General features: G+C 42.9%; 1 protein-coding gene across 5 annotated transcripts; it reads right to left on the minus strand.

The window, feature by feature from the left end:
* Positions 1–2,265: 2,265 nt before the first annotated feature.
* LOC136337750 (uncharacterized) lies at positions 2,266–27,486 on the minus strand. Of its 5 annotated transcripts, none has more exons than XR_010731881.1 (5): positions 20,223–27,486; positions 19,096–19,322; positions 18,456–18,652; positions 12,555–12,928; positions 2,266–2,346 (listed from the first exon to the last, which is right to left on the minus strand). XR_010731881.1 is itself a non-coding variant. In XM_066279462.1 (5 exons), exons 1-3 carry the CDS (start codon positions 27,331–27,333, stop codon positions 19,287–19,289), a joined length of 828 nt encoding a protein of 275 aa, XP_066135559.1. In that variant the 5' UTR covers positions 27,334–27,486; the 3' UTR covers positions 11,594–12,928; positions 18,456–18,652; positions 19,096–19,286. The 5 variants fall into 5 exon arrangements, 1 of the variants encoding a protein (XP_066135559.1); XR_010731880.1 differs by lacking the exon at positions 2,266–2,346 and adding an exon at positions 10,075–10,432; XR_010731882.1 differs by lacking the exon at positions 2,266–2,346 and adding an exon at positions 13,218–13,412 and having other exon boundaries at positions 11,594–12,928.
* Between the last annotated feature and the right edge of the window lie 86 nt (positions 27,487–27,572).

Consider the following 27,572-nt stretch of genomic DNA (forward strand, 5'->3'; position numbering starts at 1 on the left):
TTGATGCTTCCTGCTCCTCCCCCTTCTCTCTCTCTGTTTCTCTCTATCTCTCCTTTCTAAAATGAATAAATAAAAATAAATATTTTTTAAAAAAGTAATAAATCAAAGCAATAAAACATTCATTAATCTTGCTAGCAAGCTTATTAAATTTTACTGACTTGTTACAATGTTTATCTATAGGATCAATTTAAGAAAAAACATTTCTAAACACTAAGATCATAAGTTTTGAAGATAATAACACAGTAGTAATACATTTTTGTGTGCCTAAAAATATTTCTAAACATTCTAGTTTTTATGACCCCTGCCATCTGCAATTTTGCAAACCCTGGCTCCAAGGACAGGGGTAGGGAGTTTTAAAAAACGTAAGTTCTGGTGTCATTTAGAGTTCAGGGTAGGAAAAAGCTAAAATGAAGTTACATATGCTAAGAGCCTTTAAAGTTACCTATGCTAAAAGCCTTTCTTTTCTACATTTCATTCCCTACTGGTTTTTTATGTGCATAGAGTCAAATCATTTACTCTTCTAGATCTGGGTTTGGGTCTTGAGTAGTTAGCAGGTTATACTGTCTTCTGATAATCATAAGCTTGACCAAGTGTATGCGATTCTGAAAGTTAGTTATGAAGTTTATGAGACAGGGTCCTAAGAGAATTAAAGTAAGTGGACCTATGGCTGATGACAGGAGAGTAGTGAGCCATAGGGACCAGTTGAACATATGCTGGAACCAGTTTTGGGATTTTTCTAAATTTCTCCTTCTGCTTTCTATATTAGTTCTAAGGAGAGACTTTCTTGGATTAATCCAGTATTATTAGCATAAAAACAACAATTTTTCCTTAAAGCTGCACAAAGTCCTCCTTGATGTAGAAAAAGAAGATTTAAACCTCTTCTATTTTAGAAAACCATTTCAGCTTTAAGAGTCTACTTGTTTGTTTAGTCAGGAAATTGAACTTTCAAGGTGACTGAGATCTGCATTCACTTGGCTTATAAGCTCTCCTATATGAATGTGTCTTTTAATTACAGCAACCATTTATACAGCTGCAGACTCTGCTAGCCCTAAACCTATTAATATGGTGGGAAAAACTGGGGCCCTTTTCCATCATGATAAGGAGATAGGAGGGTAAATGAGAGTTCTGCCTTCATGTTTATTGCATATATATATATATATATATATATTTGAGACAGAACACATACAAGAATACAAAGGAGAGGCTTTAAAGGGATTCTTTAATCATGGTGCACATTTTGTGAGGTCATCTGTGCAGGCTAACCAAGTGTTAGGAGCTATGTAATAAGTGTCAGAAGAGTGACTTATACAGGAGTTCGGGGAGATGAGCAAAGTGTTGTTGCAAAGTTCCCAATACGGTGACAAATGGATCTTATAAGTGGAGGTCATGAGACAAGATCCTTCTCCTTGAATATCCCCTAAAGTTAATTGAGGTTAACTATAGGGGAGCTGTTCTGAGAGATCTTTTAGATGATACCTATTCCTATATAATAGGGAGGCTTAGAGCCAAGACATAGCCAACAGTAAGATTCAGGATCAGCGATGTTTACAAATTTATGCATAACAGCTAGCTTACTTAGTAGAGACAGTTCTGAGGCTTCACTCAGCTTAAATGGATACGCAAATGAAATAGAAGTTGAGTAAGAGGGGATGAAAGGTGGCCTGGTTGGGACAGGTTATACTGGAATAGGTAAGGCTAAGTCAGTGAAAGGGTCAATAGGTTTAGGGAAAAGAGTGTAAACTTGTTCTTGGATAGTGAAGAGAGTTTCAAGGTTTATTCCTCAGACATAAAGTCTAATACCCCAAGTTTGATCAAGGGTTTGCCATGACCCTTGATCTTTGAACCATCCCCTCAGCCTAAGTTTAATTTTTATTCGGTTGCAATTTCTGACTACACAGGCTGTAGGCCTCTGCTCTCTCCATATTTGAATATTACTATCTCTGTCCCTCATGTATTTATCAATAACAGAAATAGTTTTGCAATCCTAGTGGGAGCAAAAGAATTCTCCTGTATTAAGACATTTGTGATTAAGTTTTCCTGAACCTGGGCAGATGTAGAATCCTAATCTCTGTAAGGCTTTTTCTGAAACAACCATCCCACAACCCCATATGTGTTATCCCGCTTGTGTGCTGAGCCTAATTCCACTGTATAATAAACTTGTATCAGCCTCTAGAGTGGAACTTGGGATAGTTTCCCTAAACAAGCTACAGAGATCAGTATTTATAATGAAACCTCCTCAACCAGGGTGAGTATACTTGACAAGGACCTACCCTGTAATTCCATTTCAGAGTCCATACACACTCTTTGGAGGGGGATTAGATCCTTGGCAAGTTACAAAAATGACTTCTAGAAGTGAAAGAGAGAAGGGAGGCATAATTAGCTTTAGTGGAATTGGTGTTGTTTCAACTTTCCATTCTAGATCTGCTGGCTTGAGCTGGGAGTGGTGAATCCACACAGGTATTCCGTCTACCTGCATGGAGGTTGGGGTGGTTAGAATGATGGTGTAGAATCCCTTCCAGGCTGGAGTCAGTCCTTCCTTGATGAACTTCTTGATGAGGACATAGTCACCGGACTGGAATGGGTTGGGCAAAGGGAGGGTTTCTTGCACCTGTTTATGGATTTGCTCCTGCATTTTCTGCAGCTCCAGCAATGACTTAATGAGTTCTTGGTTCTGATTTCTGCTAACATTTCAGCTCTAAGCTTGGGGAGCAATGGTGGTGGTCCTCCAAATACAATTTCATAAAGCATGAACCTAGCTTTATAGAGGGTACATTGTGTTTTCAAAAGAGCAAAGGGGAGGAAATTGACCCAATTTTCACCCATCTTTAAAATGAATTTAGTCACGACTTCTTTCAGAGTTCAGTTAATTCTTTTGACCTGTCCCAAAGTCTGAGGCCTGTAAGCACAATATAACTTCCAGTTAATGCTGAGTGCCTTTCCTACTAGCTGTGAGACCTTAGACACAAATGCAGGTCCATTAACAGACCCAATATTAATGGGCAAGCCAAACCTGGGAATAATTTCATAAAGCAATTTCTTAAAAACTGTTACTATGGTCTCATTTTTAGTAGGAAAAGCTTCTACCCATCCTGAAAAGGTGTCAATAAAAACTAATAGGTACTAATATCCCTGTGCTGGGGGCTTTACTTCAATAAAATCTATTTCCCAATGTTCACCTGGGAAAGTTCCTCTTTCCCTATTTCTCCTTATGACTTTTCTATTTTGTTTAGCATTTACTTGAGCACAGACTAAACACTTGGACACTATGCTTTCTACAATAGATTCTAAGCCTGGCAAATAGTAATTTTTCTTAAATAATTCTATTAGCTTAGTTTGGCCTAGATGAGTAGCTTGATGTAGCTGGCTGATAATCTCTCTGCCTCAGGCTTCAGGTATAAAGGCTCTTTTGTCTGGCAACTCTAACCACCATTTTTATTTCTAGACAGTCCTTTTCTTTTGGCAAAATTCTCTTCTAGTTGGTTATAAAAAGGTGTCTCTGGCAACAAGCATTCTGGTAAAATTACTAAGATTTCTAAAGGCCCTCTTGGTTTTAGGGCTACTTCTTTGGCTGCTTGATCAGCTGCCCAAACTTCTTTTGCCTCTATTGAGTCCCTTTTCTGGTGTCCTGGGCAATGAATGAGGGCTACAGTCTTTGGTAACCAAATGGCTTCTAATAAGGCTAAAATTTTTTCTTTGTTTTTGATGTGCTTACCAGAAGACATCAAAATCCTCTCTCCTTCTAGATTGCTGCATGAACATGGGCAATAGCAAAAGCATACCTACTGTCAGTGTAGATTTTGACCTTCTTTTCTTTGGCTCACCTCAACGCCTAGGTGAGAGTGGTTAAGTTCTGCCGGCTGAACCGAGGTCTCATGGGACAAGGATTGGGTCCATATGGTCTTGTGTGTCTGTGTGTGTGTGTGTGTGTGTGTGTGTGTGTGTGTGTGACAGAGAGACACAGAAAGAGACAGATAGAAACAAACAGGAAGGGAAAGAGATGAGAAGCATCAATTCTTCATTGCAGGACCTTAGTTGTTCATTGATTGCTTTCTCATATGTGCCTTGACCAGGGGGTTACAGTGTACCAAGTGACCCCTTGTTCAAGCCAGCAACCTTGGGCTCTAGCTGGTGAGCTTTGCTCAAACCAGATGAGCTCATGCTCAAGCCCGCAACATCGGGGTTTCAAACCTGGGTCCTCCTTGTCTCAGTCTGATGCTCTATCCACTGCACCACTGCCTGGTCAGGCCCATATGGTCTTATCAGGAGTCACTACAGTAGCTCCAGCATATCAACCCCCATTTAGGACAAAACTGCTACCATCTGTGAATAGCTGTTTTTCTGCATTAGGTAGGAGTACATCGGTAAGGTCTAGTCTTGCAGTTTGAACAGAGTACAGTACCTCAGAGCAGTCATGCAAGGGGATGCTTAGATCCTCATCAGGCATCAGGCTTCTGGGGTTGATAGTCTGTTCCTGAAAAAACTTAATGTGAGGCTGATCTATGAGCAGAGGTTAATATTGTATGATTCTATTATTAGACATCCACCTTTCTGGAGTTCCTCTAAGCAAAGTCTCTACTGCATGTGGGGCCATCAGGAACAGTTCTTGCCCCATAGTCAAGTTTTTCTGCCTCTCTCACTAGTATGGCAGTGGCCACTATGGCTCTGAGACAGTTTGGCCATCAAGATGCAACAGGGTCGGACCCTGGCTGGCTGGCTCAGTGGTAGAGCGTCGGCCTGGCATGCAGGAGTCCCGGGTTCGATTCCCAGCCAGGGCACACAGGAGGGACGCCCATCTGCTTCTCCATGCCGCCCCCTCTCCTTCCTCTCTGTCTCTCTCTTCCCCTCTCGCGGCCAGGGCTCCATTGGAGCAAAGTTTGCCCGGGCGCTGGGGATGGCTCTATGGCCTCTGCCTCAGGCACTAGGGTGGCTCTGGTTGAGGCAGAGCAACACCCCAGATGGGCATGCTGGGTGGATCCTGGTCGGACGCATGCAGGAGTCTGACTGCCCCCCCATTTCCAGCTTCAGAAAAATACAAAAATACAAAAAAAAACACAAAAAACAACAAAGTCTGGTTCTAGTATGTTGTGAAACAGAGGATCCCATCAAGAAGTGCTGGAGACTCACACTGGTTCCTTTCAGGTCTGTTGTTCAGAGAAGGTGGTTGGTGTTTGGAGAAGTCTCTAGTCTCTGCTTTTATTCTCCCCTTATTAGAGCAGTTGTGAGCCATTGATTAAATAGAAAATCTGTTGATTTTAATATCTTGATTTCTACAAATTGTCCCCTTCCAATATTTTATTTTAGTGAATTCTCACAACTTTCTAAAGAAGACGTCATTATCTCCATTTTACAGACTCAGAGAATTTCATAATAGGATATTATTAGTAAGAGCAGATCCCAGTAGGATCATACAGTAGAAGTCTTGAGTAGCTGTGCTAAATATGAGATATAGAAATTCAGGGGGGGCCCTGGCCAGTTGGCTCAGTGGTAGAGCGTCAACCTGGCGTGCAGGGGTCCCGGGTTCGGTTCACGGCCAGGGCACACAGGGGAGTTGCCCATCTGCTTCTCCACCCCTCCCTCTCTCCTTCCTCTCTGTCTCTCTCTTCCCCTCCCGCAGCCCAGCCGAGGCTCCATTGGAGCAAAGATGGCCCGGGCGCTGGGGATGGCTCCTTGGCCACTGCCCCGGGCGCTAGGGTGGCTCTGGTTGTGACAGAGCTATGCCCCGGAGGGGCAGAGCATCGCCCCCCTGGTGGGCGGAGCCTTGCCCTTGGTGGGCGTGCCGGGTGGATCCCGGTCGGGCGCATGCGGGAGTCTGTCTGTCTCTCCCCGTTTCCAGCTTCAGAAAAAATACAAAAAAAATAAAAATAAAAATAAATAAATAAATAAATTCAGGGGGACTGAAGAAAAAAAGAAAAGAAAAAAAAAAGATGCAACAGGGTCTAGCTGTTTGGAGAGGTAAGCAATAGGCCTGTGCCATGGCCCTAACATTTAGGTCAAAGCCTCTTTCGCAATTCCCTTACTCTCATGAACAAAGAGCTGGAAAGGCTTTGTAAAATCTGGCAAAGCCAGGGCAGGGGCCTCAGTCATGGCCTTTTTGGGGGTCTCAAAAGCTTTTTGTTCCTTATCTGCCCAAATCAACTCTTGAGTTCCTGCTATATGGAGTATAAAGGCTTGGCTATCTCTGCAAACCTAGGGATTCACAACCTGCAGTATCTGTCACAAGAAATTCTCAGATTTGTCTCTTGCTAGGAGGGTTTTGGATCCAAAGAATTTCCTCTATATGACTGGAGGAAAGAGTATGCTTCCTCACCTCAATGTGGTAGCCTAGATAGGTTACTTTAGAAGTGCAGAGTTGTGCCTTTTTACATGACATTTGGTACCCCAGAGTCTGCAGAGTTTGTAAAAGACCCTCGCCATTTTTACATGACATTTGGTACCCCAGAGTCTGCAGAGTTTGTAAAAGCTGCTGGCCATACAGCAGCTTACCTCCATTTCCACAGCTAGAAACAAATCATCTAACTACTGTAGCAGTGTGCATTCTGGATGTTTCTGGCAAAATGTGAGCAGGTCCTGATATAGTGCATCATGAGAGAAAGTCAATGAATTCTTGAAGCCCTGTGGTAATCTGGTCCATGTTAGTTGTACTAAAATGTTTGCCTCTGGGTTGTTTCACTCAAAGGCAAAGATGGGCTGGCTTACAGGGGCCAGGGGAATACTGAAGAATGCATCTTTCAAATATAGGACTGTGTAAAATTTCAAGCCCAGTGACAACAGGCTTAGAGAGTGAGGGGTTAGGCACAGTTGGGTGCATTGTCTCAACCCACTTATTTACTTCTTGTAAGTCCTGAACTAATTGATAGTTTTTGGTACCTGGCTTCTGAACAGGCAACAAAAGGGTATTCCATTGGGATTGGCAAGGAAAATACCGGCTTCTAACAGTCTGTTAATATAGGGGGTTATTCTCTTTTTAGCTTCCTTTGACATAGGGTATTGTTTTACCCATATGGGGATGGCACTTGCAGTAAGCTGGGGCTTGATGTTTTGCAAGATCAGGCAGGTTGGTTTCCATCCAAACTGAAGGGAATCTATGCTGTAAGTCTTTTAGATACTCATTTGAAACTTTTTATTCTTCCTTGGTATCTATATTTAGTAGATACTCTTCTGACAAAGGGCAAGTGACCATAAGCTTCACTTGGCTATCAGCTTCAGCATGGAATTCAGCAGAGTTATAACTAAAAGAGATGGTAGCCTTCAGTTTCAAAGGATAAAGGACAATCTGGAATAACCAAAAAGGAGTGGGTGACAGTATTGTTTCCTAAATTGACAGTCCATGGATAAAGAATTGAATTTCTGGTAGCAAGTACCTTGTATGGGTACTTGCTCCCCTGAGAGCGGTTGGGAGGGGGTAGTAAGAACAGAGTGGGAAGCTCCAGTGTCTATGAGGAAATCTACCAGGTAGCCACCTACTTGTAGGTTACCTTGGGCTCCTAGGGGCTAACAGGTATGGCGCCCTGGCCCCATCAGTCCTCCTGTAGATTAAGGACTCTTGGGGTCTGCTGTGACTTTCCTTTTATCTCTGGACAGTCTTTCTTCCAATGTCCTTCTTCTTTACAATAAGCACACTGGTTTATGCTTAACTTAGGCTTTCCTCCTTTTTGGTTCCCTTTCTTCTTATCCTGGTGTTCTAAAACAGCTATAACTACCTTAGCAATCTTCTTAGTCTGTTTCTCATCTAGGGTGTCTCTATTGTTATAAACTTTCTGGGCTACTTCTAACAATTGGAAAATTACCATCCCCAGAAAGCCTTTTAATTTTTGTAGCTGACTTCTAATATCTGGGACACAAAAGCTACGTTAACTGCCCTAACATTTCCTGGCACCTCAGGATCGAGGTGTACAGACCCTGTAAGCTTTAGGCAGTTTCTCTAAGAAAGCTGCGGGAGTCTCTTGAGGATCCTGAACAATTCTGACACCTTATACAAGTTCATGGGTTTCTTAACAGTTCCCCTGATATCAGCTAACAGAAATAGGTTAAAAGTGTTCAAAGCCTCCTGTCCTGCTGTGGTGTTGGGGTCCTATTTAGGCCAGACAATAGGGAATATCTTCTCAAGGTGGTCCCAATTGTCCTCCTCAGAGCCGTTTCTCCCTAGCATGATGGCTTTTTTTTGCCTCAGATTTTTTTTTTTCTCTCTCTCCTCAGTAGTGAACAAGGTAAATAAAAGCTGCTGGCAATCATCCCAAGTGGGGCAATATGTGTACAGCACAGATTCTAACAGTCCTGTTAGAGCCTGAGGCTTCTCTGAGAAAGGGGGATTCTAAGCCTTCCAATTATGCAAGTCAGTAGAGAAAAAATAAACATAAACAAAATAAGGCTTTTACTTTTCCCTTCCTTCTGCTGGTAGGTTTCTCTCAAGGGTAAGAAGGACTCTGCTTGTTTTCTTTTCTTGCCTCCTAGTTCATCTTGGTGGTGGCTCTGCGCTTCCTGAGGTGGGTGTAGCTAATGGAGGAGGAGGATATAGAGGGGAAAATTCTGAATCTTGAATAGCTTGTAGAACAGGGACCTTCTTTTCTAATTTTGGGGCTGTTGCTAGCAAAACATGACCATCCTGGACTGTGCAGCTCTTCTGCCAGGGAGGATTCTCTACTAAGGCCCTCCACTGATCTATATATGGGAACTGGTCTGGGTGACCCTGGGGCTTAGTTACTACATTCCGTACAGCTTTAGCATCTCTAGAATCTAATGAGGCCTGTGATGACCACCCTACCCCAAAGGAAGGCCACTCTAGGTCACAAGGAGTTCAAAGTCTCTCCTTGCTTAGTTTTACACCATAATCAACAGAAAATCCAATTTTGAAATTCTTAAGCACATACTCAAGAGGAGCTTGACTCTTACTTTGCCCTTCTTCCATTGTTACAAACAATATTAGCATAAATGAGCTTCCCAAGATCACAAAAGGGATACAAAGCCAAGGTTTGTATTAACTTTCTAAAATGTCCCCTGTTGGGATGTACCCTGGAGAACCAAAGAACAGAGCTTTCAGACAAAGTTTGACATACAAGGGAAGGGGATACCCCATGAGGAGTCACTCAGATGTCCACCTGGCCACGTCCCTCATGGGAACTTAGGTTCCTCTTGACATTGGCAGGTCGGTATAAAGCCCTGACCTGGACCAGACTACATCTGATACTGCCCTAAGCCATATGAGGATTGCCTCAGAACCACAGGTTGGGGTTCACTTGGGCTCCACAGTTTTCATTGTGGGTCCACAGACTGGAAACTCAGGCACATGCACCAGAGCTCCTCATTCATACACCATTCATTCAGGGATTATTTATGCAAAGACAGAGTAATAAAGCAAAAAACAGAAAGAAAATCTCCAAGGGGTCGAATTCTTGGGGGCTCCTTGAAAGAAGAGATTCTCTAGTCAAAACAGCAGGCAGTTGGTGAGCTACCCGGCAACCCAAAAAGCCAGGCTTCCTCCATTAAGACAGAAAAAAAGACGGAAGCAGCAGAAAAGGCAGAAATCAGTCATAGACTAAACAAACTTCAAATCACTCTCTGCCAATATCTTGGCCCTGGAGAGCCCATTGTGCAAGTGTGATTGCCTCCAATCCGCAATCACAATAGTTTCAAATTGGCTAGCCACAAATTGCTCTACTTACCTCTGGAGGGTCTCTCAATGACTCCAAGTGGGTGGATGGGCATGCTGATTGTCCATGGCTGACTGTCAGCCAGACAGAAGCAGCCAGCAGGGCCCTGGAACATCTCAGGTGGTGCTCTCCTGCTGGGTTTCTGTTCCCAGCAGTCAGACTGAGGAGGCTGGCTGCCCATGTGGCAGAACCAAATGTGTCTGGAGGACATGATCTTGCTGGGGCCTCCAAATTATGTTGTAACAAAACCAGTGAGTGTTTTTCCAACCAAATGCTCTCCACACCAAAGTGCAAATTTAAAAGAGCCTTTATTCAAAGCCGGAGACTGCATGGAGACCTAAGTCAGTCAAATCATGCAGCCCCAAACACAGTTAGAAATTAGCTTTTAAAGACAAAATCACATACTGATTGGTGTCTAGGTTGGAGGGGAAGCCCAGCAAAACATGGCACAAAAACAATAAAAAGCTGCCTGACCAGGCGGTGGCGCAGTGGATAGAGCATCGGACTGGGATGCAGAGGACCCAGGTTCGAGACCCCGAGGTCGCCAGCTTGAGCGTGGGCTCATCTGGTTTGAGCAAAAGCCCACCAGCTTGAACCCAAGGTTGCTAGCTCTAGCAAGGGGCTATTCGGTCTGCTGAAGGCCCGCGGTCAAGGCACATATGAGAAAGCAACCAATGAACAACTAAGGTGTCGCAACACGCAATGAAAAACTAATGATTGATGCTTCTCACCTCTCTCTGTTCCTGTCTGTCTGTCCTTGTCTATCTCTCTAACTCACTCTGTCTCTGTAAAAAATTTTAAAAAAATAAAAATATAAATAAATAGAGAAGCATCAAAAAAAAAAAAACAATAAAAAGCAATAAAACAAAGCAATAAAACACATTAATCTAACAAGCTCATTAAATCTTACTGACTTGTTACAATGTTTTTCTATAGGGCCAATTTAAGAAAAAACATTTCTAAACACTAAGATCATAAGTTTTGAAAATGATAACACAGTAGTAATAAATTTTCATAAGCCTAAAAAAAAATTTCTAAACATTCTGGGGTTTATGACCCCTGCCACCTGTGATTTTGCAAACCCTGGCTCCAAGGCCAGAGGTATGGGGTTTTAGAAAAATAAGTTCTGGGGTCATTTAGAGTTCAGGGTTGAGAAAAGTTAAAATGAAGTTACATATGCCAAGAGCCTTCAAAGTTACCTATGCTAAAAGCCTTTCTTTTCTACATTTCAGTAATAATACCAAAGATTAACACTTGTTAAAAGGCATAGGTCAGAAAAGGTACTAAAGCAAAGCCCCTCTCCCCCATTGCTGCAGTAGTCGCCCAGATTCCAACATTGAATGTGGACCGTCTCCAGGCCACTCTGGCCAAGAACAGCTAAGAGGAGCAAGTCAATGGGGCCCCATTAAGCTGTACTCAGGAACACCTTAAGGATTTGAGTAATAAACTGCCTGTGTGATTCTTACAACTAATTTGTGTGTTGGTCATGTCTTTCATCCGGTGGCATTTGGTCTAAATACCAATAAGTAGAATTCCTCATAGCCACCTCAAGAGTAGTCTTGAAAAGGCTACCGACCCTGCTGTTGAGCAGGAGTGTCCCACTGCACAGGGAAATCAAATCATGGATGCCTGATTGACGTAGAGCTTGGGCTCTACTGGGACAGAGATGTTTATAGAATTTTAGAATATTTACTTTAATAAAATATATGTATATAAACATGTGATTATTTATTATTTAGCATTATTTATGTATTTTTATACCCTTCTTACCTTTTTCTTAATTTTGTTTTTAATTTTGCACAAACCTACAATTTGTATAAATTTTTTGAGACTTATTCAGAAATAACTATTTTTAGAGAAATGTATTTTTAGTTTTGTGCTTTAAAATGTATCTTTATATTTTATTCATTTATTAATAAAATAAGTTTCTAATGCAATTAACACTTCTAATTTTTTATGAATATATTTTATAATCTTTAGAAATAGGTTCTTTTACTTATATTTTTAAGACACAACAGAGATAATAGGAACCTTTTGTAAACCTAGGCAAAACAAATACATATTTTCTGCTAAGAACTTTAATAAGAGACATTAATTAAACTTAAACCAGTAATAATATCAAACACTTTTCTAGACCACCTGATCAAATAAACATTTGTAGTAACTTTATATTTTATATGTACAAAAATAATATTATTGACCTGGCCAGTTGGCTAAATGGTAAAGCATCGGCCAGGAAGTCCCAGATTCGATTCCCAGCCAGGGCACATATGACAGGTGCTCATATGCTTCTCTACCCTTCCCCCTCTCCTTTACTCTATCTCTCTTCCTCTCCCACAGCTAAGGTTCCATTGGAGCAAAGTTGGCCTGGGCGCTGAAGATGGCTCCATGGCCTCCACCTCAGGCACTAGAATGACTCTGGTTGCAACAGAGCAATGCCACAGATGGGCAGAGCACCACCCTCTAGTGGACATGCTGGGTGGATCCCAGTCAGGCGCATGCGGGAGTCTGTCAATCTACCAGCCTCCCTGCTTCTCACTTCAAAAAAATACAGAAAGAAATATAGTATTATACTGGGGAATAAAATTTTTTTGTATCCACAAAAACACTTGTTCTTTCCTAATTCAAATGTGCTGATCTCAAATCTGATATTAGTTTTTCACTGTAAGCTACAGTTTGTTTGCAATTCAAGATTTTAGATTTTCACCTTATTATAAAATTTTCAATTTAGTTTAACAATGAAGTAGAATGTCTTCTTGGGCATCATCTTTGTAAAAATATAATTTATATAATGCAGTAAATACACTAATACACCTAAATATATGATTGCATCAAAATTTGTCTACAGTTTCAAAATAGAACATATCAAAACACTTATTTTAATCATAAAATTTGCGCAAAACTTACTTAAATTCTATTCAGGCAAAAATTTGCATTTGTAGCTCTTGCGTTTGTGTACTTGTTGAGGACAATCTCGTTTGATGTTCCATCAGTAGTCTGCTCATCACTAACAGATCCAAGATTTTTGGAAAACTTATCAAGGTGACTGTTCAGGAAGTGAATGTTAATGCTCATGTTACATCCAATGTCACGGAAAGCCAACAGCATTCTTTGAACCAAAGTTTATAGTTTTCTGCTTTTTTGTTGCCAAAGAAGTTCTTTGTAACTGCCACAAACGCCTGCCATGCTGCTTTCTCCTCCTTATTCATCTTCCTGGCAAATTCTTCATCACTTATGAGGGTTTGAATTTGAGGTCCATCGAATACACCTGTTTTTATCTTCTAGAAAGACAAGGCAGGAAAAGCAGAAATAATATTTTGAAACATTCCCTTTCTCTATTCAAAGCCTGAACTGCTTCACTAAGCCACGTTTGATGTAAAGTGGGAGAAAAATGATCCTGTCTCGATTAACTACAGGTTCATTCACAATATTTTGCATCCCTACTTCCAGAGCTTCACATTTCGGCCACTCCTTCTGTGTCCAGTGTTTCTCCTGAGCTCAGCTGTCCCACAAACACAGAAAGCAAGAATACTTTGTGAAACCTCTCTGTTGTCCTAGCAGGAAATTTACCATTTTAAGATCCACACAAATGATTCAGTTATGCTCCTCATACTTCAGAAAGTCAAAGTCATTCAATTCGGGTTGGCTAAACTGCTGAGGGGTTAATGACTGCTTGGCATCAGAAGAAGACCCTTCAGATTCTATAACCATTTCTTCATGCATCTTATCAAAATACACTTGATCACCGTATTCACTTTCTTCATCCTTAGAAGAAATAAAACCATTGAAAACTGGAACTGGGTGTGTCTTAGAGTGTGGGATAGGTTGTATTGCTGAAGGAATATTAGGATATGCGATCATATGCCATTTTTTCTTGCCGATGCCCTTTGTATGGATCAAACAGAAATAACAGTCACTGCTATGATCCTTAGGTACACGCCAAACCATGGGAATACCAAAAGGCATTCCTTTGCATTTTCCTTTTGTCCACTCACAAAGCATTTCCTCATAATTATGACACACAATATGAGGAGCCCAATTCTTGTCTTGATTGCCAAGGGGAACTTGAAAATAGGCAATATATACACATGTCACAAATGATGAAATATTGTGCCTTTGACGAAGTGTGTAACAGCCACATATATAACAGAAGGTGTCAGGACTATTCTTACACTTATGCCTACACTTGAAGAAGTCATGATTCAATCTTAACACAAAATAAGAGGGTGTTTTTATCAGATAATTTTTTACCTTTAAAAACAACTACAATTATGTGAAAGTGATTTTTGTAAAACATTAATTGCCTTGTGGTTATGTTCAATCCAGGAGTTGTTGCACTTTAACTCCAATTTAAAAACCAATACATGCCATTAACTGTAAAAAAAAATTAATTAAAATTGCATAAAAACTAGAGCATGCACCAAAAAACGGATTTCAGATTTCGAGTCAGTGATGCAGAAATATATAGAAAAAGTTCTAAAACCTCATACAACAGAAAATAAGAAAAAAATTGTTCCCCAGTGTTATTAATAGTTGTAGATAAGGCAAGATTCTTTTTCTTTTCTTTTTGAGAGAAGCAGGGATGGGGGGGGGGAGAGAGAAAGAGAAATATTGAGTTGTTTCCATATGTGCCTCTGATGGGGAAATTGAAACTGGAGACCTCAGTGCTATAGGATGATGCTCCAACCAGTTGAGCTTTCAGGCCAGGGCTTAATTTTTATTAACATTTAGAGATACAGAGAGGAGGGGTGTTGAACAAACAAGTTTGTAATAGGCTTGTTTGCTTATATTTTACCTAATTGTTGCATTGGTGCAGGGCACTGGCATGTGTGTATATTCTGTGAAAGGCTGTGGTGCATTGCTTCCATGGGGAGGGGCAACTGTTTGCTATCATTTGCTGGAGAAGGGGCTTTCCTCCCTCACCCCCTGCCTGTTTTGCTGGAGAGAGAGAAAGCAAGAGAGAGAGTGCAGAGAGAGAGCAGTGCTGAAGGGCTTGGGAGCCCTGCTGAGGCTTATGGAGTCCTATGACTTGGGTAAAGCTAGAGAATGAGTCTGGGCTTGGGATCCCTGAGTGACAGGGTGGAGGTCTTCCCTGCCTCTGTGCTCATCTGCCATTACGAGACTCTAATAAACAAAATGGCCCACAATTTTCTGGCTGCGCTGTTTCTTTACCATCTGCCCAAATCCAATGAGAATCTGCATGGCCATAGTGGCAGCCACTGGCCTTATAAGGGGAAAAGAAAGCATGTATTGTTCCACTCAGCCATGCATTTTGGGGTTGCTTTCAGTATGTGCCCTGACCGAGGACCAAACCTACAAACTTGTTTCCAGATGATGCTCTTAACTGACTGAACTAACCAGCCAGTGCCAAAAAGGCAAGACTCTTTTTTGTCCTTGGCAATTAAGAATAGGAATAGGAGGAAGGGGACACAGGTATGGGCTACCTCTGAGTCACCTGAATTTTTAGAAATGCCATTTGTAGCCTTTTTTTCTTTACATTGAGGTTGTATTACCCTTCACATTTATTTCTACAGCTCAAGTAGGGTCCTGACTGGTTAATTCTCCTATTGTTTTCAGGATTATAGCAGCTCAGGAACCTCCAGGAGGAGGCTTTAAGATGTTTAAATTATTTTTTCTTTTTTTGTGTTTACTGTATGAGAAAAAAGTAAGATCCTTCCCCTTATTTTGAGTTATTAATTTATTTTTGAGTAGAATCTTTATTATGGAACATGAAAGCTGGTGAATATAATTTTGCTTAGTTACTGACTTATAGCTGTGAGTTGACTAGTCAGCTAGACTATGGCTTAATGGACTCTGTTCAAACTGAGACTGAGCCCCATCTCCCTCTCAACTGAGACTTAATTTCCCTCTCTCAGAGGCAGATTAAGTCAGTTGAAGCCCTGGGTGCAGAAGAAAATATTGGGCCCCTTAAAAAAAGAAGACAGGGAAAATAAAAATACATGTTAACCATTTTTTTGTGTGTGTGACAGAGAGAGTCAGAGAGTAGGACAGATAGGGACAGACAGACAGGAAGGGAGAGATGAGAAGCATCAATTCTTTGTTGTGGTACCTTAGTTGTTCATTGACTGCTTTCTCATATGTGCCTTGATGGGGGGGAGGGTTACAGCAGACTGAGGGACCCCTTGCTCGAGCCAGTGACCTTGGGCTTAAGCTGGTGAGCCTTGCTCAAACCTGATGAGTCCGCGCTCAAGCTGGTGAACTCGGGGTCTCAAACCTGGATCCTCTGTGTTCCAGTCCGATGCTCTATTCACTGCACCACCACCTGGTCAGGCATTAACCATATTTTTAAATAAATAAAAACTATTATTATGTACTATTAATGTTAAAATTGCACCTATGAAACCAAACTTGGTGTCTTTAGAAAGAAGTGTAAAGTTGGGGTTTTGCAGGGTCCTTCAGGGGCCCAGGGTGCATGTCCGCACCCACTGTTAAATCCACCTCTGCCTTCTCTCTCTCTCTCTCTCTCTCTCTCTTACACACACAAAGAAATCTAGAACAAAGACATCGTTCAAACAAGTATTATAAACTAGTATAAATCCCTCCAGAAGGAGAAACTGAGTTATTAATCTTAGAAACTTATCTCACATTAACTGTTATTGCAAATGACCTTCACAAGATCCAGATGGCACAAAGCCCAAATGATGGTGACAGAGGATTCCCAGTGTGTATAAAATAGCAAGAATTTCAGGCAGACAGACAGATGAGAGCACTCAAACTAAAACTGACTCCTATTTCACAAACTGGAGTACAATTTCCCATACAAATAAGACAAATAGCCTGACCAGGTGGTGGTGCAGTGGATGGAGCGTTGGACTGGGATGCGGAGGAACCAGGTTCGAGACCCCAAGGTTGCCAGCTTGAGCGTGGGCTCATCTGGTTTGAACAAAGCTCACCAGCTTGGACCCGAGCAAGAGGTTAATCGGTCTGCTGAAGGCCCATGCTCAAGGCACATATGGGAAAGCAATCAATGAACAACTAAGGTATCGCAACGCACAACGAAAAACTAATAATTGATGCTTCTCATCTCTCCGTCTCTGACTCTCTCTCTGACTCTGTAAAAAATAAAAAAATTCTTTAAAAAAAATAAAAGACAAATATAGCAGAGGGACATGATTATGACACATACATAAACCTAATCAGGTCAAATAGCAGATTCTATTCAGCCCCCAACTTTGAAGAGGAGCACAGAGCACAGCAATTAGCATGGTAAAACCTCACAGAATACAAAAGTAAAGAAACGACTTTAAGATCTTAAATTTTATTCTATTTAAATATAAATGTGTGCTTCTTAAATATTTTAATTTTAAAGTAACAATGACCAGGGCATTTAAATATAGAAATGAGACTATTTTACAGAAAGCTTTTTATTTATCTAGTTTAATTTTAGAGCTGGCATTTTAAAAAATTTTACATGCAAAAAATTGTTTAAATATAAAAAGAGCTTTATTTTGGCCATTCTAAGTTGGTATTATTGCAAGAATCAAAGGAGAATGAAAATACCCAGACAACTTAATGAAGGAAGTAAGATTTATTTAGGTGGTGGAGCAGTATGACCCCCAAAAGAGGCAACCAAGCACATGCTCCCCAAAGTTAGATTTATTACATCTTATATACCTTTTACAGAATACAGGTTTTCATGCAAGGGGCTTATGATCCCTTTGTCTAGAGGTATATGTCATTCTCATGACTTCAGGATGGGAGAGTGAGTTTAGGTGGGTTCAGAGGGTAAGTGTTGTAATTTTTAATTAAGGTATGTAAACGTCTCTTAGAAGTTTTAGGGCAAAGAAAAGGGAAAGGGTGCTGACCCTGATAACACTCGTATGCTGCCCCGGGCCCCATCCTTGCTGCCCCTTCCTTTTTTTTATGTTGAAGAGATCTCTCTAATAAATTGGGTAAAAAAGAAAAAAAAAAAAAGAAGAAGGGATTTTCAGGTAAATTCTATCTTCTTTCCTTTGTGTAGCAAGTGGCCCCAGTCACCCTTTCACAGAACTATACGAAGTAGTTCATCTATAACTGGCTGACTCAATTGCCCCTGCAGGCTCCCTTCCCTTGCATTCTTGTTTCTTCCTTCTCAGAGAAGGGCGGTCCTGGTCCTCCCTCCTCATTCCCCCCTTTTGAGACCTCCAGAACTTTTTATTATACTGGAGTCTCACCTTCATTTTTTTTTTCCTGAATAAACCTCTATAACCTGCACAAACTTTCTGCAACTTACACAAACCTTCAACTTTCATGAACTTTCTTTACTATTCATATATAACCAGCTTTCACAACAACTTACTTTTTCCTTTTCCTTTCAAAAGTACCTCTACATCTCATACCTTTTATCATTAAAACCATACAGTTCCTTTCCAACTAATCAGAATTCTTAATTACTAAAAACCTTAACCTTCAGTGAGGACTAAGTTAGTAATAAGTAATCCTCTTTTAAAGATTGCTTTTTGGAGGTGTCCTTTTCCTAAGTAGCCTATTGGACACATGACCAATATAGGTTATTCTATGTGTGCTCATAGTGGTAGCTATGAGCACATATATAATTTTCATTTACCTTGTAGCTTCTCTCTCAGCCAAGGGACCTACACCCCCTTTCTGTATGACTCATAGCAGTACATGCATCAAACCTTAAGATGACTTACTTGGCTTTCCTTTATCTTAGTTTCCCTCCCTCCCCAGAGTTCAATTATAAGGAGCCCCACAGCAAGGTTCCCCAGGCTTCAGTCGTACATGGACCAGCCAGCTCCCAGTTTGTGGCTGGAGCAGAGCATGTTGTCCTTCTCAGGGTCAACTTACAGGGTTTGGTAGGGTCAGTCTCTACTGTCCTTGAAGGCATTTCCACTGCAGCTGCAGGTTTCAGCAGCTGTGGTGAATCCAGGCAGGTATGCCTTCTACTTTGGCAGCAGTGGGAGTGGTCAGGATCAAGGTGTAGGGTCCCTTCCACCTGGGTCAGAGGATAGCTGGATTCCAATCCTTGACCCACATTTGGTTTCCTAGAGAAAAAGAATGGACAGAAGCAAACAAACTGATCAAAGCCCTATGTAGCACCCACTTGGATATGGCACTGGTCACCTTGCCTAAAGCTCCTAATTATCTATGTAGTTCTGTTTCTTCTAATTCTTGGGGAGTCCCTGGAAAAACTACGTAATACTAGGGGAGGCTTATTGTACAACACCTCATAAGGTGAATACCCAGTATTTCTTGGAGGGGGGGGGGACTGAATCTTAAACAATATTAGAGGCAAAGTTTGCACCCATTTAAGACCTGTTTCCTGACATCATTTGCTAAGCCCTAACTTCATTGTCCTATTCATGCATTCCACCTTTCCTGAGCTCTGAGGTCTATATGCTGTGTGAAGCTTCCAGGTGATGAACAATGCTTGAGCTGTTCCTTGTACTACCTTAACCACAAAGACTGGGCTGTTGTCAGAGCCTACCTGAAGTGGCAGTCCAAACTTTGGAATGACTTCTCTGAGTAGTGTCTTTTCAGTCTGGGTGGGATAGGCTTCTACCTATCCTGCCTTCTGGTGTTCTTGGCAGTGAATTACTGCTATCTGTTTTGGCTTCCAGACTGCTTCCAGCAGCTGAAGAACTTTTCCTGGATATTTGAGGTCCTTGTCCCCAGCAGTCAGGAGTACTCTTTCCTTATATATGGCTCCATGGACTTGCAGAGTAAGAAAGGCAAAGCGGGAAATGATAAAACACATTCACTTTATTCCTTTACTGAGCTCTAGTGCCCAAGTCAGAGCAATCAGTTCTGCCTGCTGAGCAAAAGTTCCTTGGGATAGAGGCCATGCCTACACAGTCTCTGTTAAAGTTACTATTTCATACTCTGCTTGCCTTTCCCCTGGTGAGTTGACAGAGGTGCTTCTACCTACATACAACTCCTAATCTGGTTCTCTTATGGATTCATTTTACAGGCCTGGCCAGCTGGCAGTTCTGCTGCTGCTCTTCCTCCTTGACTGGAAACAGCATAGCTGGGTTTAAAGTGGTACACACCTCTATTTCCAGCCTTGGGTTTTCACAGAGTAAATTCTAGTAATTGGTGAGACAGGCATCTGTGAGCCAACAATGCCCTCCTATACTCAACAGAGCCACCACTGCATGAGACACCTGCACCTCCAAGCCCTGTCCCACAGTCAACCTGTCTGCCTCTTGTGCCACACCTGCTGTAGCTCTCAGGCATGGTGGCCAGCCCCTAGCAACTCCATCCAACTGTCTGGAGAGGCAAGCCACCGGTCCAGACTATGACCCCAAGTCCTGGGTTAATATACCCACTGCTGATTTGTTCCTCTCCAAGATGTACGGCACAAAAGTTTTCGCTAGGTTAGGAAGACCTAGTGCTGGGACAATTTGTGATTCCTTTTTAAGAGTCTCAAAAGATCAGTCCTGTTCCAGCCCCCCAGTCCATGGGCTCTTTTTCTCCCCCTTTTTGAGACTTCATAGAGGGGTTTGGCTAGTACTGCAAAGTTGGGAATTCAGAAATGACAGAATCTTACTGCACCCAGGAACTCCTAACTTCCTCTCTCCCTGCTGCAGAGTAAATCCTAAGTATTTTACTTGCCTTTTGCAGATCTGGGCCTTCTTCTTTGAGACCTTGTGTCAATTCTTCTCTAGATGATGCAGTAGCTTGTCCGTCCCTTGAGCAAATTCTTGGGAGTCTTGTGACCCAGCAACAGGTCACCCACGTACGAGAGGAGGACACATCTAATGTCCTGTGCAGGGAACCGCTGGAAGTCAAGAGCAAGGGCCTCCCCAAAGATGGAAGGGGAGTTATCGAACACTTGCAGGAGCCTAGTCCAAGTGTACTGTCCCTTTGACCTGTAGCCGGGTCCTCCCAGTGAAAGGCAAACAGCTCCCAGCCTCCAGGAACCAGTCTTGTACTAAAAGAAGGCACCTTTTAAGTCCAAGCAAGTAAACCAAGAGACTGGAGCAGAGAGGAGGCTTAGGAGAGTGTACAAATTTAGTACAATAGGGTGTAGTCACTGCTGCTTCATTTACAACCCTCAAGTCCTGTAGTGGCCAATAATCATTGGTCCCGAGTTTTCTGACAGGGAGCAAAGGAGTTCCAGGGTGAATGGCTCCTTAAGCCTCTGTAAATACATCTGGATTCCTTCCAAGGCTTCCCTAGGAATCAGTTGTTGTCTTTGGCTAACAGGCAGTGCTCCAGGCTTTAACTTTATCTGCACTGGCACTTGGTCTATTGCCAGCCCAGGGGATTATCCTACACCCCCAGCCATTTTTCAGTTATCCTCTAATTCAGTGGCTTCCCAGACTCGGTAATATAAGCCTAGGCTTAGGCACCTGCAAGTCCAGATGGCTATCATCAGCCAAAGAAATAGTAGCCTTCAGTTTGATTAGCAGCTCATGCTGCAGCAGGGGCACTGGACAGTCAGGCATGTACAAAACTGATGCATAACCTCATATGTATATTTATAGGGCAGGCAGAATGCCTGTTCTGCCTGTTTTCCTGTGACTCCTACAATGTCCACCTTATAGGTAGAGAGTGGCACTACTACCAAGTCACCACTGTGTGTTCAGCCCCCCTACCAATCAGGAAGTCCATTTGTTGACCTCCTACCACCATGCAGTCTATAGACTTATCAGGGGCCCGAGTCCAGTCACCCTCAGTTCAAGAGAAACTCCCCAGCTTACATTGAACAGTGTGCCTTCCCCTTTGGAGGTGGCTGGCCAGCATGCTGCCTCCTTGTCCCATCTGGGACAGTTACTTTTCCAATGACCAGTTTCCTAGCAGATGACACACTGATCACGCCACAAGGGGCCCTGCCTGACTGTATGTTCTCTCCCTTGCCTGTCTTCTCTGTTTTCAAATCGGGGGAGGCTTTTCTTTGCCCTTGTGCAGAAAGGCCATAACTATGAGCTCAGTCTTTTTCATTTGGCACTCATCTTCCTACCTCTTTGCAACCTCTCTGTTGACATAAATCTTGTTGGCTATTTCACTGTGTTTCTCACTCCTCTCAAAGGAATCTCCACTCCAGGCTCTGTTCTTTGAGCACAGCCTCCCAGCTAGGGAGGAGAGCCTGGGCCTGGTTCCTGGGGGTGGGGGTGGGGGGGTGAGAAGTGCCTCCTGAACAGGCGAGTTTATGCTGGGTCTTGATGACCTGGCGATGACAGGCCTGAGTCAGTGGCAATCTCTGGGGTGAACAGAGTCCAGTATGGAAGAGTAAAGCCTCGCGGGCATGTTAGGCAAGGGAGCCAGAGCTTCTGCTTCTTCTGGTTCACCAGGGGTTAAAATTTCTAGCACTGGACTGCAGCAGCAGCTCTCCAGGATTGGTGGGACACTTCCCTGCCTTTGCTATCAATACTTGACCTCTAAGCCAAGGGGGAGGGTGCAAAACTAGCACAAGCAGGCATAGCTAATTTGACTTCCCAGTGCAGTGGGACACTCCTGCTTAACAGCAGGGCTGGAGACCTCTTTGAGTCTACTCTTGAGGTGGTTATGAGGATTCTTATTGGTACCGAGACCAATTGCCACCGGAGGAAAGACACGACTGACACACAGTTAGCTGTATGAATCACACTGGCAGTTTATTTTCACAAATCCTTAAGGTGTGCCTGGGGTCCCGTCGGCATGCTCCTCTCAGCTGTCCTTGGTCAGGGCAGCATGGAGATAGTCCATGTTCAAACTCCATGTTCATTGGAGTTTGGATGAATGACTGCAACTGGGGCCCCCTTGGCTTAAGTACCCTTTCTGGCATATGCCTTCTAATAGGTGCTAATCTACAGGATTATCACATCAAGCCACTTTTGGGGAGTTCCTCACAGGGAACTCCTTTTTATGTTAATCTACATAAAAAAATTTTATGTTAATCTACAGAATTGTCACATCAAGCCAATTCTGAATTTATAATTTTTGGGAGTTTCTCACAGGGAGCTCTTTTTATCTATGTATAATTTCACACACACACTGACTGAGCCCTGCGCAGAGGGCATGGTCTTGCCTATCATATCTCTACATACTAAACTAGCTCTTTCCCAGAGGGCATAGTCTTATTCGCTTGCCTTAATGACTTTTAATATTATACCCTAACTTATTTCTATATATCTTCTATATTTTTCCATATTTCTATATATTTAATTACTATAATATTATATTATTGTGCCTGACCTGTGGTGGCGCAGTGGATAAAGCGTCGACCTGGAAATGCTGAGGTTGCCGGTTCGAAACCCTGGGCTTGCCTGGTCAAGGCACATACAGGAGTTGATGCTTCCAGCTCCTCCCCCCTTCTCTCTCTCTGTCTCTCCTCTCTCTGTCTCTCTCCTCTCTCTCCCTCTCTCCCTTTCTCCTCTCTAAAATGAATAAATAAAATTAAAAAAAAATAAAAAAATATATATTATTGTAACATTCTGGTCCTTAATTTGTACTAGGGCCAAGCTGTGCTGTAATAGAAAATCAAATGCTTGGCCTTGACATGTTAAGTCCTAGAGCCTTCGGATTCTTTAAAAGACACCCAAAAGGGGAGTCTTTTGGTGGGACTGACTAAATGTTGCCCATAGTGAAGGCTATTTCAGGGATGAGAGCCATCCAGGGAAGGGAAAGCTTGAGAAGGGCATCCCCAACTCAAGTGACCTAGAGATCTGATCATGGCCTGGGTGTCCCTGAAGCACGGAACTGAAACCAAGAGAACTCATTCTAGATCAGGCATTCCTAAGTCTTGGACAAGGCAGAACCAAGAGAAAAACAGTTGGGAAGTGTCCTTCATGGCTGAGTTCCAACCTGAAAGTGCTTGGGGCCATGCTAGAACCAACCCACTGGCTGGAGGAGGGGAAGAGGAAGAAGGGGCGAGGGAGTAGGAGAGAAGCAGATGGTCACTTTTCCTGCGTTCCCTGACTGGGAATCAAACCAGGAACATCCATATACCAGGCCAACACTCTATCCAGGCCAGTTACAGTATTGGCATTTCTAATCACATTAAGGCAAGTGCTTAAATTATTTGGAAGGGATGACCCAGACAGGCAGGTGTTTTGTCTGAGATCAAACTTCTTTTGAAATCTTTCACTGTGGGTAGGCAGAATAACGTCCACACCCAAATGAATCCCTGGACTATGTTAAGTTACATGGCAAAGGAAAATTAAAGTTGCAGATGAAATTAAGGTTGCTTATCAGCTGACTTTGAGATGGGGAGTGTAAAGCCAGTAGCCACGATCACCATCACAGCCACCTGGCCCATGCAGGTTTGCATAGGATTTGGACAGATGGTAATGAAACAACGGAGGCAAGAACTGGTGGGCCATTACCTTTAATCCTAGCTTACACCGGCGGGCAAGTAAAAACACACACTGGGCTCCAAAACCCACTCATTCAGTGCTAACAAAGCTACGGACTTATCCGAGTTTCCTAGAATCAAAGGTTTCTAGCTCACTAGCTTTATTCGCCTCTGTTCCCCAGCTCCTTCTACACAAACTGGCTTCTCTTTCAGCACTCCATCTTAGCTGCCTCTCCTCTCCTCCACGTGGCCTTTCTCTGCTCTCCTTTCTCTGCTCTCTCCTCTAATGCTAATCTCAGGAATCAAGAGAGAGCAAGCTCCCGGTCTGCCCCACTTTACAGTATAGATTCAAAACCTTTAATCCAATATACAAACAAGGAAGTCTCTGATACAAAGTCACATATCTGAGGCATAATGGGATTCTTCATGAGAGTGCACCACCCCACATCAAAAAGGGTGGGAAAGGCTTAGTCCCAAAACCAAGCTCCAGGCTACAAGGATCCTGCCTGCCCACAGCCCGCCCCCAACACACATTAATATAATCATGCCCATTCCAAGCAAGAAGTGCAATTAATACTATCACCTGGGAGACAGGCTTCCACGTGGGCAGCGCCATCTTTAATAAAGTGAGCATAATATATTTTATCTGCCCAACAGGGAGATAATATCCTGTGTTATTAGGGTGATGTGGGCCCAATATAACCACAAGATTCTTACAAGCGGAAGAGGAAGGCAAGAGAGAATCAGAGAGATGGCAGCCTGAGAAGGAGTCGCCCAATGGTTGCTGGATTTGAAGGTGGAGGTAAGGGCTATGGGCCAAGGAATGTGGGTGCTCTTTAGAAGCTAGAGATGCAAAGAAACAGACCCTTCCTGGAGCTTACCCCTTGATTTTTAGCTCAGTGAGATACATACATATTAGACTTTCAACCTCTAGAACTGTGGATGCAAAAGGCACCAATGCTGAGCCTAACAAGCTCAGGGGAGACTTGCATGATTGCTTTGCAAAAACTCAGAGACCTAAAGGAACCACACAGGATGGTCTGAAATTAAAAACTTCCAACTAAAAGCAGTTCATGGTGGGTAGTCATGTCCTAGTGCAGTATTTTTATCTAACAAGGTCCATGCTTACCTTAACAGAGCCTGTTTATTCTTTTGCATCTACAATAACATACCTGATAACATACCATTGAAATGTAGGAGTAATCTCCTTTTCTGTCCCCCTCAGGGCACAACCACCCTACCAGAGCAGAGACCACAAATCCACACATTATTATTTTGTTAACTATTTTATGCCTGCCTATGTAAAAGATGTTTGAGTCTATACAGTTTTACTTCTTATCCAATCCCAAAGACTTCCCCAGTTTGCTTTCTCCCACCTCCCTAATCTATCACCAGTAGATTTCATGTAACCCTTTTGCATCTTCCCCTTTGATTTTGATGTATAAAATAAGTGGTAAAGCCACCATTTTCCAAACTATTTTCTCAGTCTGTTGAGATTTTGCTTCCCAGCAATCCTTGACAGTTTGACTCAAATAAACTCATAAAAAATTCCTAGAGATTTGCCTGACCAGGCAGTGGCACAGTGGACAGAACATCAACCTGGGACTCCAAGGACCCAGGTTCAAAACCCCAAGGTCACTGGCTTAACCATGGGATCATAGATATGACCTCGTGGTTGCTGGCTCATCCAGATCCTCCCCACTCAAGGCAGGTCATCATCAATGAACAATCAAAATGCCACAACTACGAGTTGATGCTTCTCATCTCTCTCCCTTCCTGTCTGTCTCTCTCTTTCAATAATAATAATTTTTAAAAAGCTCTTACATGTTTGGACGTTTTTCACATTGACATAGATGATAAATTTGTGTTGCTTTAAGCTAAGTTTGTCATCATTAAGCATTGCAGCAATAGGAAACCTTTCCTGCTATTTCCTCCTTTCAGATCCCAGGTCCTCTATCCCTGTTCTCAAAAAGAGCAGGTCCTCTTTCTCTGCTCCCAAGGGTTCCTAGTACATGTTGGTTTACCATGTACACTTGCATTTTAAGACCTTTGTCTAATAGGTTCTTACTGTGTAAAGAATGTATACTTTGTTAAGGAAATTTAGGAAAATACAAGCAGGTAGAAAACAGTTTTAGGAAAAATGACAATTTCCTCTAAATCACTTGTACCTAAAAATCTATTCACCCAGCACATGATCAGCCTTGATCACAATAAATGGTATGCCTTTCTAGGGTTCAGAAATCTTTTCTTCTTTCTTTCCTTCTAGTGACCCCTTCTTTTCTGAGCTAAAATCAGCCTTATTACTTACGGATATTCTGTGCCAGTCTTCTCTAATAACACTACACACACAACGTCATGGTTAATGTTTTGATTGGTAATGTTCCTCGTTAAGAAATTAATTTTTAGCCTGACAAGGCGGGGGCGTATTGGATGTAGTGTTGGACTGGGATGTGAAGGACCCAGGTTCGAGACCTCAAGGTCACCAGCTTGAGCGCGGGCTCATCTGGTTTGAGCAAGGCTCAACAGCTTGAGCCCAAGGTTGCTGGCTCGAGCAAGGAGTCACTCCTTACGCTGTAGACCACCCCTCCACCCCCAACCCCCGTCAAGGCACATATGAGAAATCAATCAATGAACTAAGGAACCTCAAGGAAGAATTGATGCTTCTCATCTCTCTCCCTTCCTGTCTGTCCCTATCTGTCCCTCTCTCTGACTCTCTGTCTCTGCCCCCTCCCACTTTAAAATAAATAAATAAATAAATCCTCTTTCTTTAAAGAAAATTAATTTTTATACTGGAAGGAGGAACTTCAGAATACTACCTACCTCAAGAAAGTGAATTAACCACATTTTTGTTGTTAGTATGCATTCCACCTGGTAGTAACTCTGACTGGAAAAAAGCCCTGACGAGTTCAGAATTTTCTCCCACTCTACTGAGATTCTAATATTCGACAGAACTTCCTTTTCCAAGCTGCACTACCTTGACTTGTATTTTCTCAGCAACTTTTCCAGCACAGGCCTTGACAGCGGTTTCCAACAGGACACATACCCGATTTCGTCTTTCCTGAATAGAAAGCGGCTTATTTTCAGGCTGAAAACCTGACTAGTTTGAGGGCCAACTCGTCTTCCGATAACTTGTGTCCGGAGCACACAAAAGTGGGCTACCAATTTACAAAAGGGACCCCATTTATAAGCCCGAAACTCTCTTGCTTCCAGTTGGGTGAAAACTAAGCTCTCCTCCGTTACAGGCAGGGTTTGCTTGCCATTTCCCCAAAACTCTTCCGCTGCACTGCCCGTCGCCTCGTGGAAACAGCGGGTGTGTGCCAGTTTGGCCGACGCAGACGCGGTCACCGCGGGCTGGGGTAATGGATACGCGATGCCTCGCGGGAGGTGGGGGGGGCTGCCTAAGGGCGCGAGGACGAGCCGGGAATGACTCACGACACTCGAGGACATCAGCTCGAAGACCCACAGTCACGGTCCGCTCAGTTTCCATCAGATTGGTTTTCGGACGCATCCTTTCGGCCAAGCATTTCCGGTTTCTGGAGCGCCTTAGGCCCCGCCCCAGACTTGGCCGCCTCCTCAGTTCCAGATTCGGTTCAGCACCCGGCCCCGCCCCCTTCCGGACCCACTCCTTCAGCCTTAGGCTCCGCCCCCGACTCTTTTTTCCCCCCACCCCCACCCCGCCCGCCCCG

Source organism: Saccopteryx bilineata, chromosome 5 (assembly GCF_036850765.1).
Source record: "Saccopteryx bilineata isolate mSacBil1 chromosome 5, mSacBil1_pri_phased_curated, whole genome shotgun sequence".
Lineage (NCBI taxonomy): Eukaryota > Metazoa > Chordata > Mammalia > Chiroptera > Emballonuridae > Saccopteryx > Saccopteryx bilineata.

Coding starts and splice junctions, on each gene's coding strand:
- LOC136337750 (XM_066279462.1), bottom strand. CDS start 27,333: ATGTCCTCGAGTGTCGTGAGTCATTCCCGGCTCGTCCTCGCGCCCTTA. Junction 20,542..26,860: donor CTGAGAAAATACAAGTCAAG/GTAGTGCAGCTT, acceptor GCCTTCTTTTAG/TACAAGACTGGTTCCTGGAG. Junction 19,323..20,222: donor AAGGCCCAGATCTGCAAAAG/GCAAGTAAAATA, acceptor TTACTCTGCAAG/TCCATGGAGCCATATATAAG.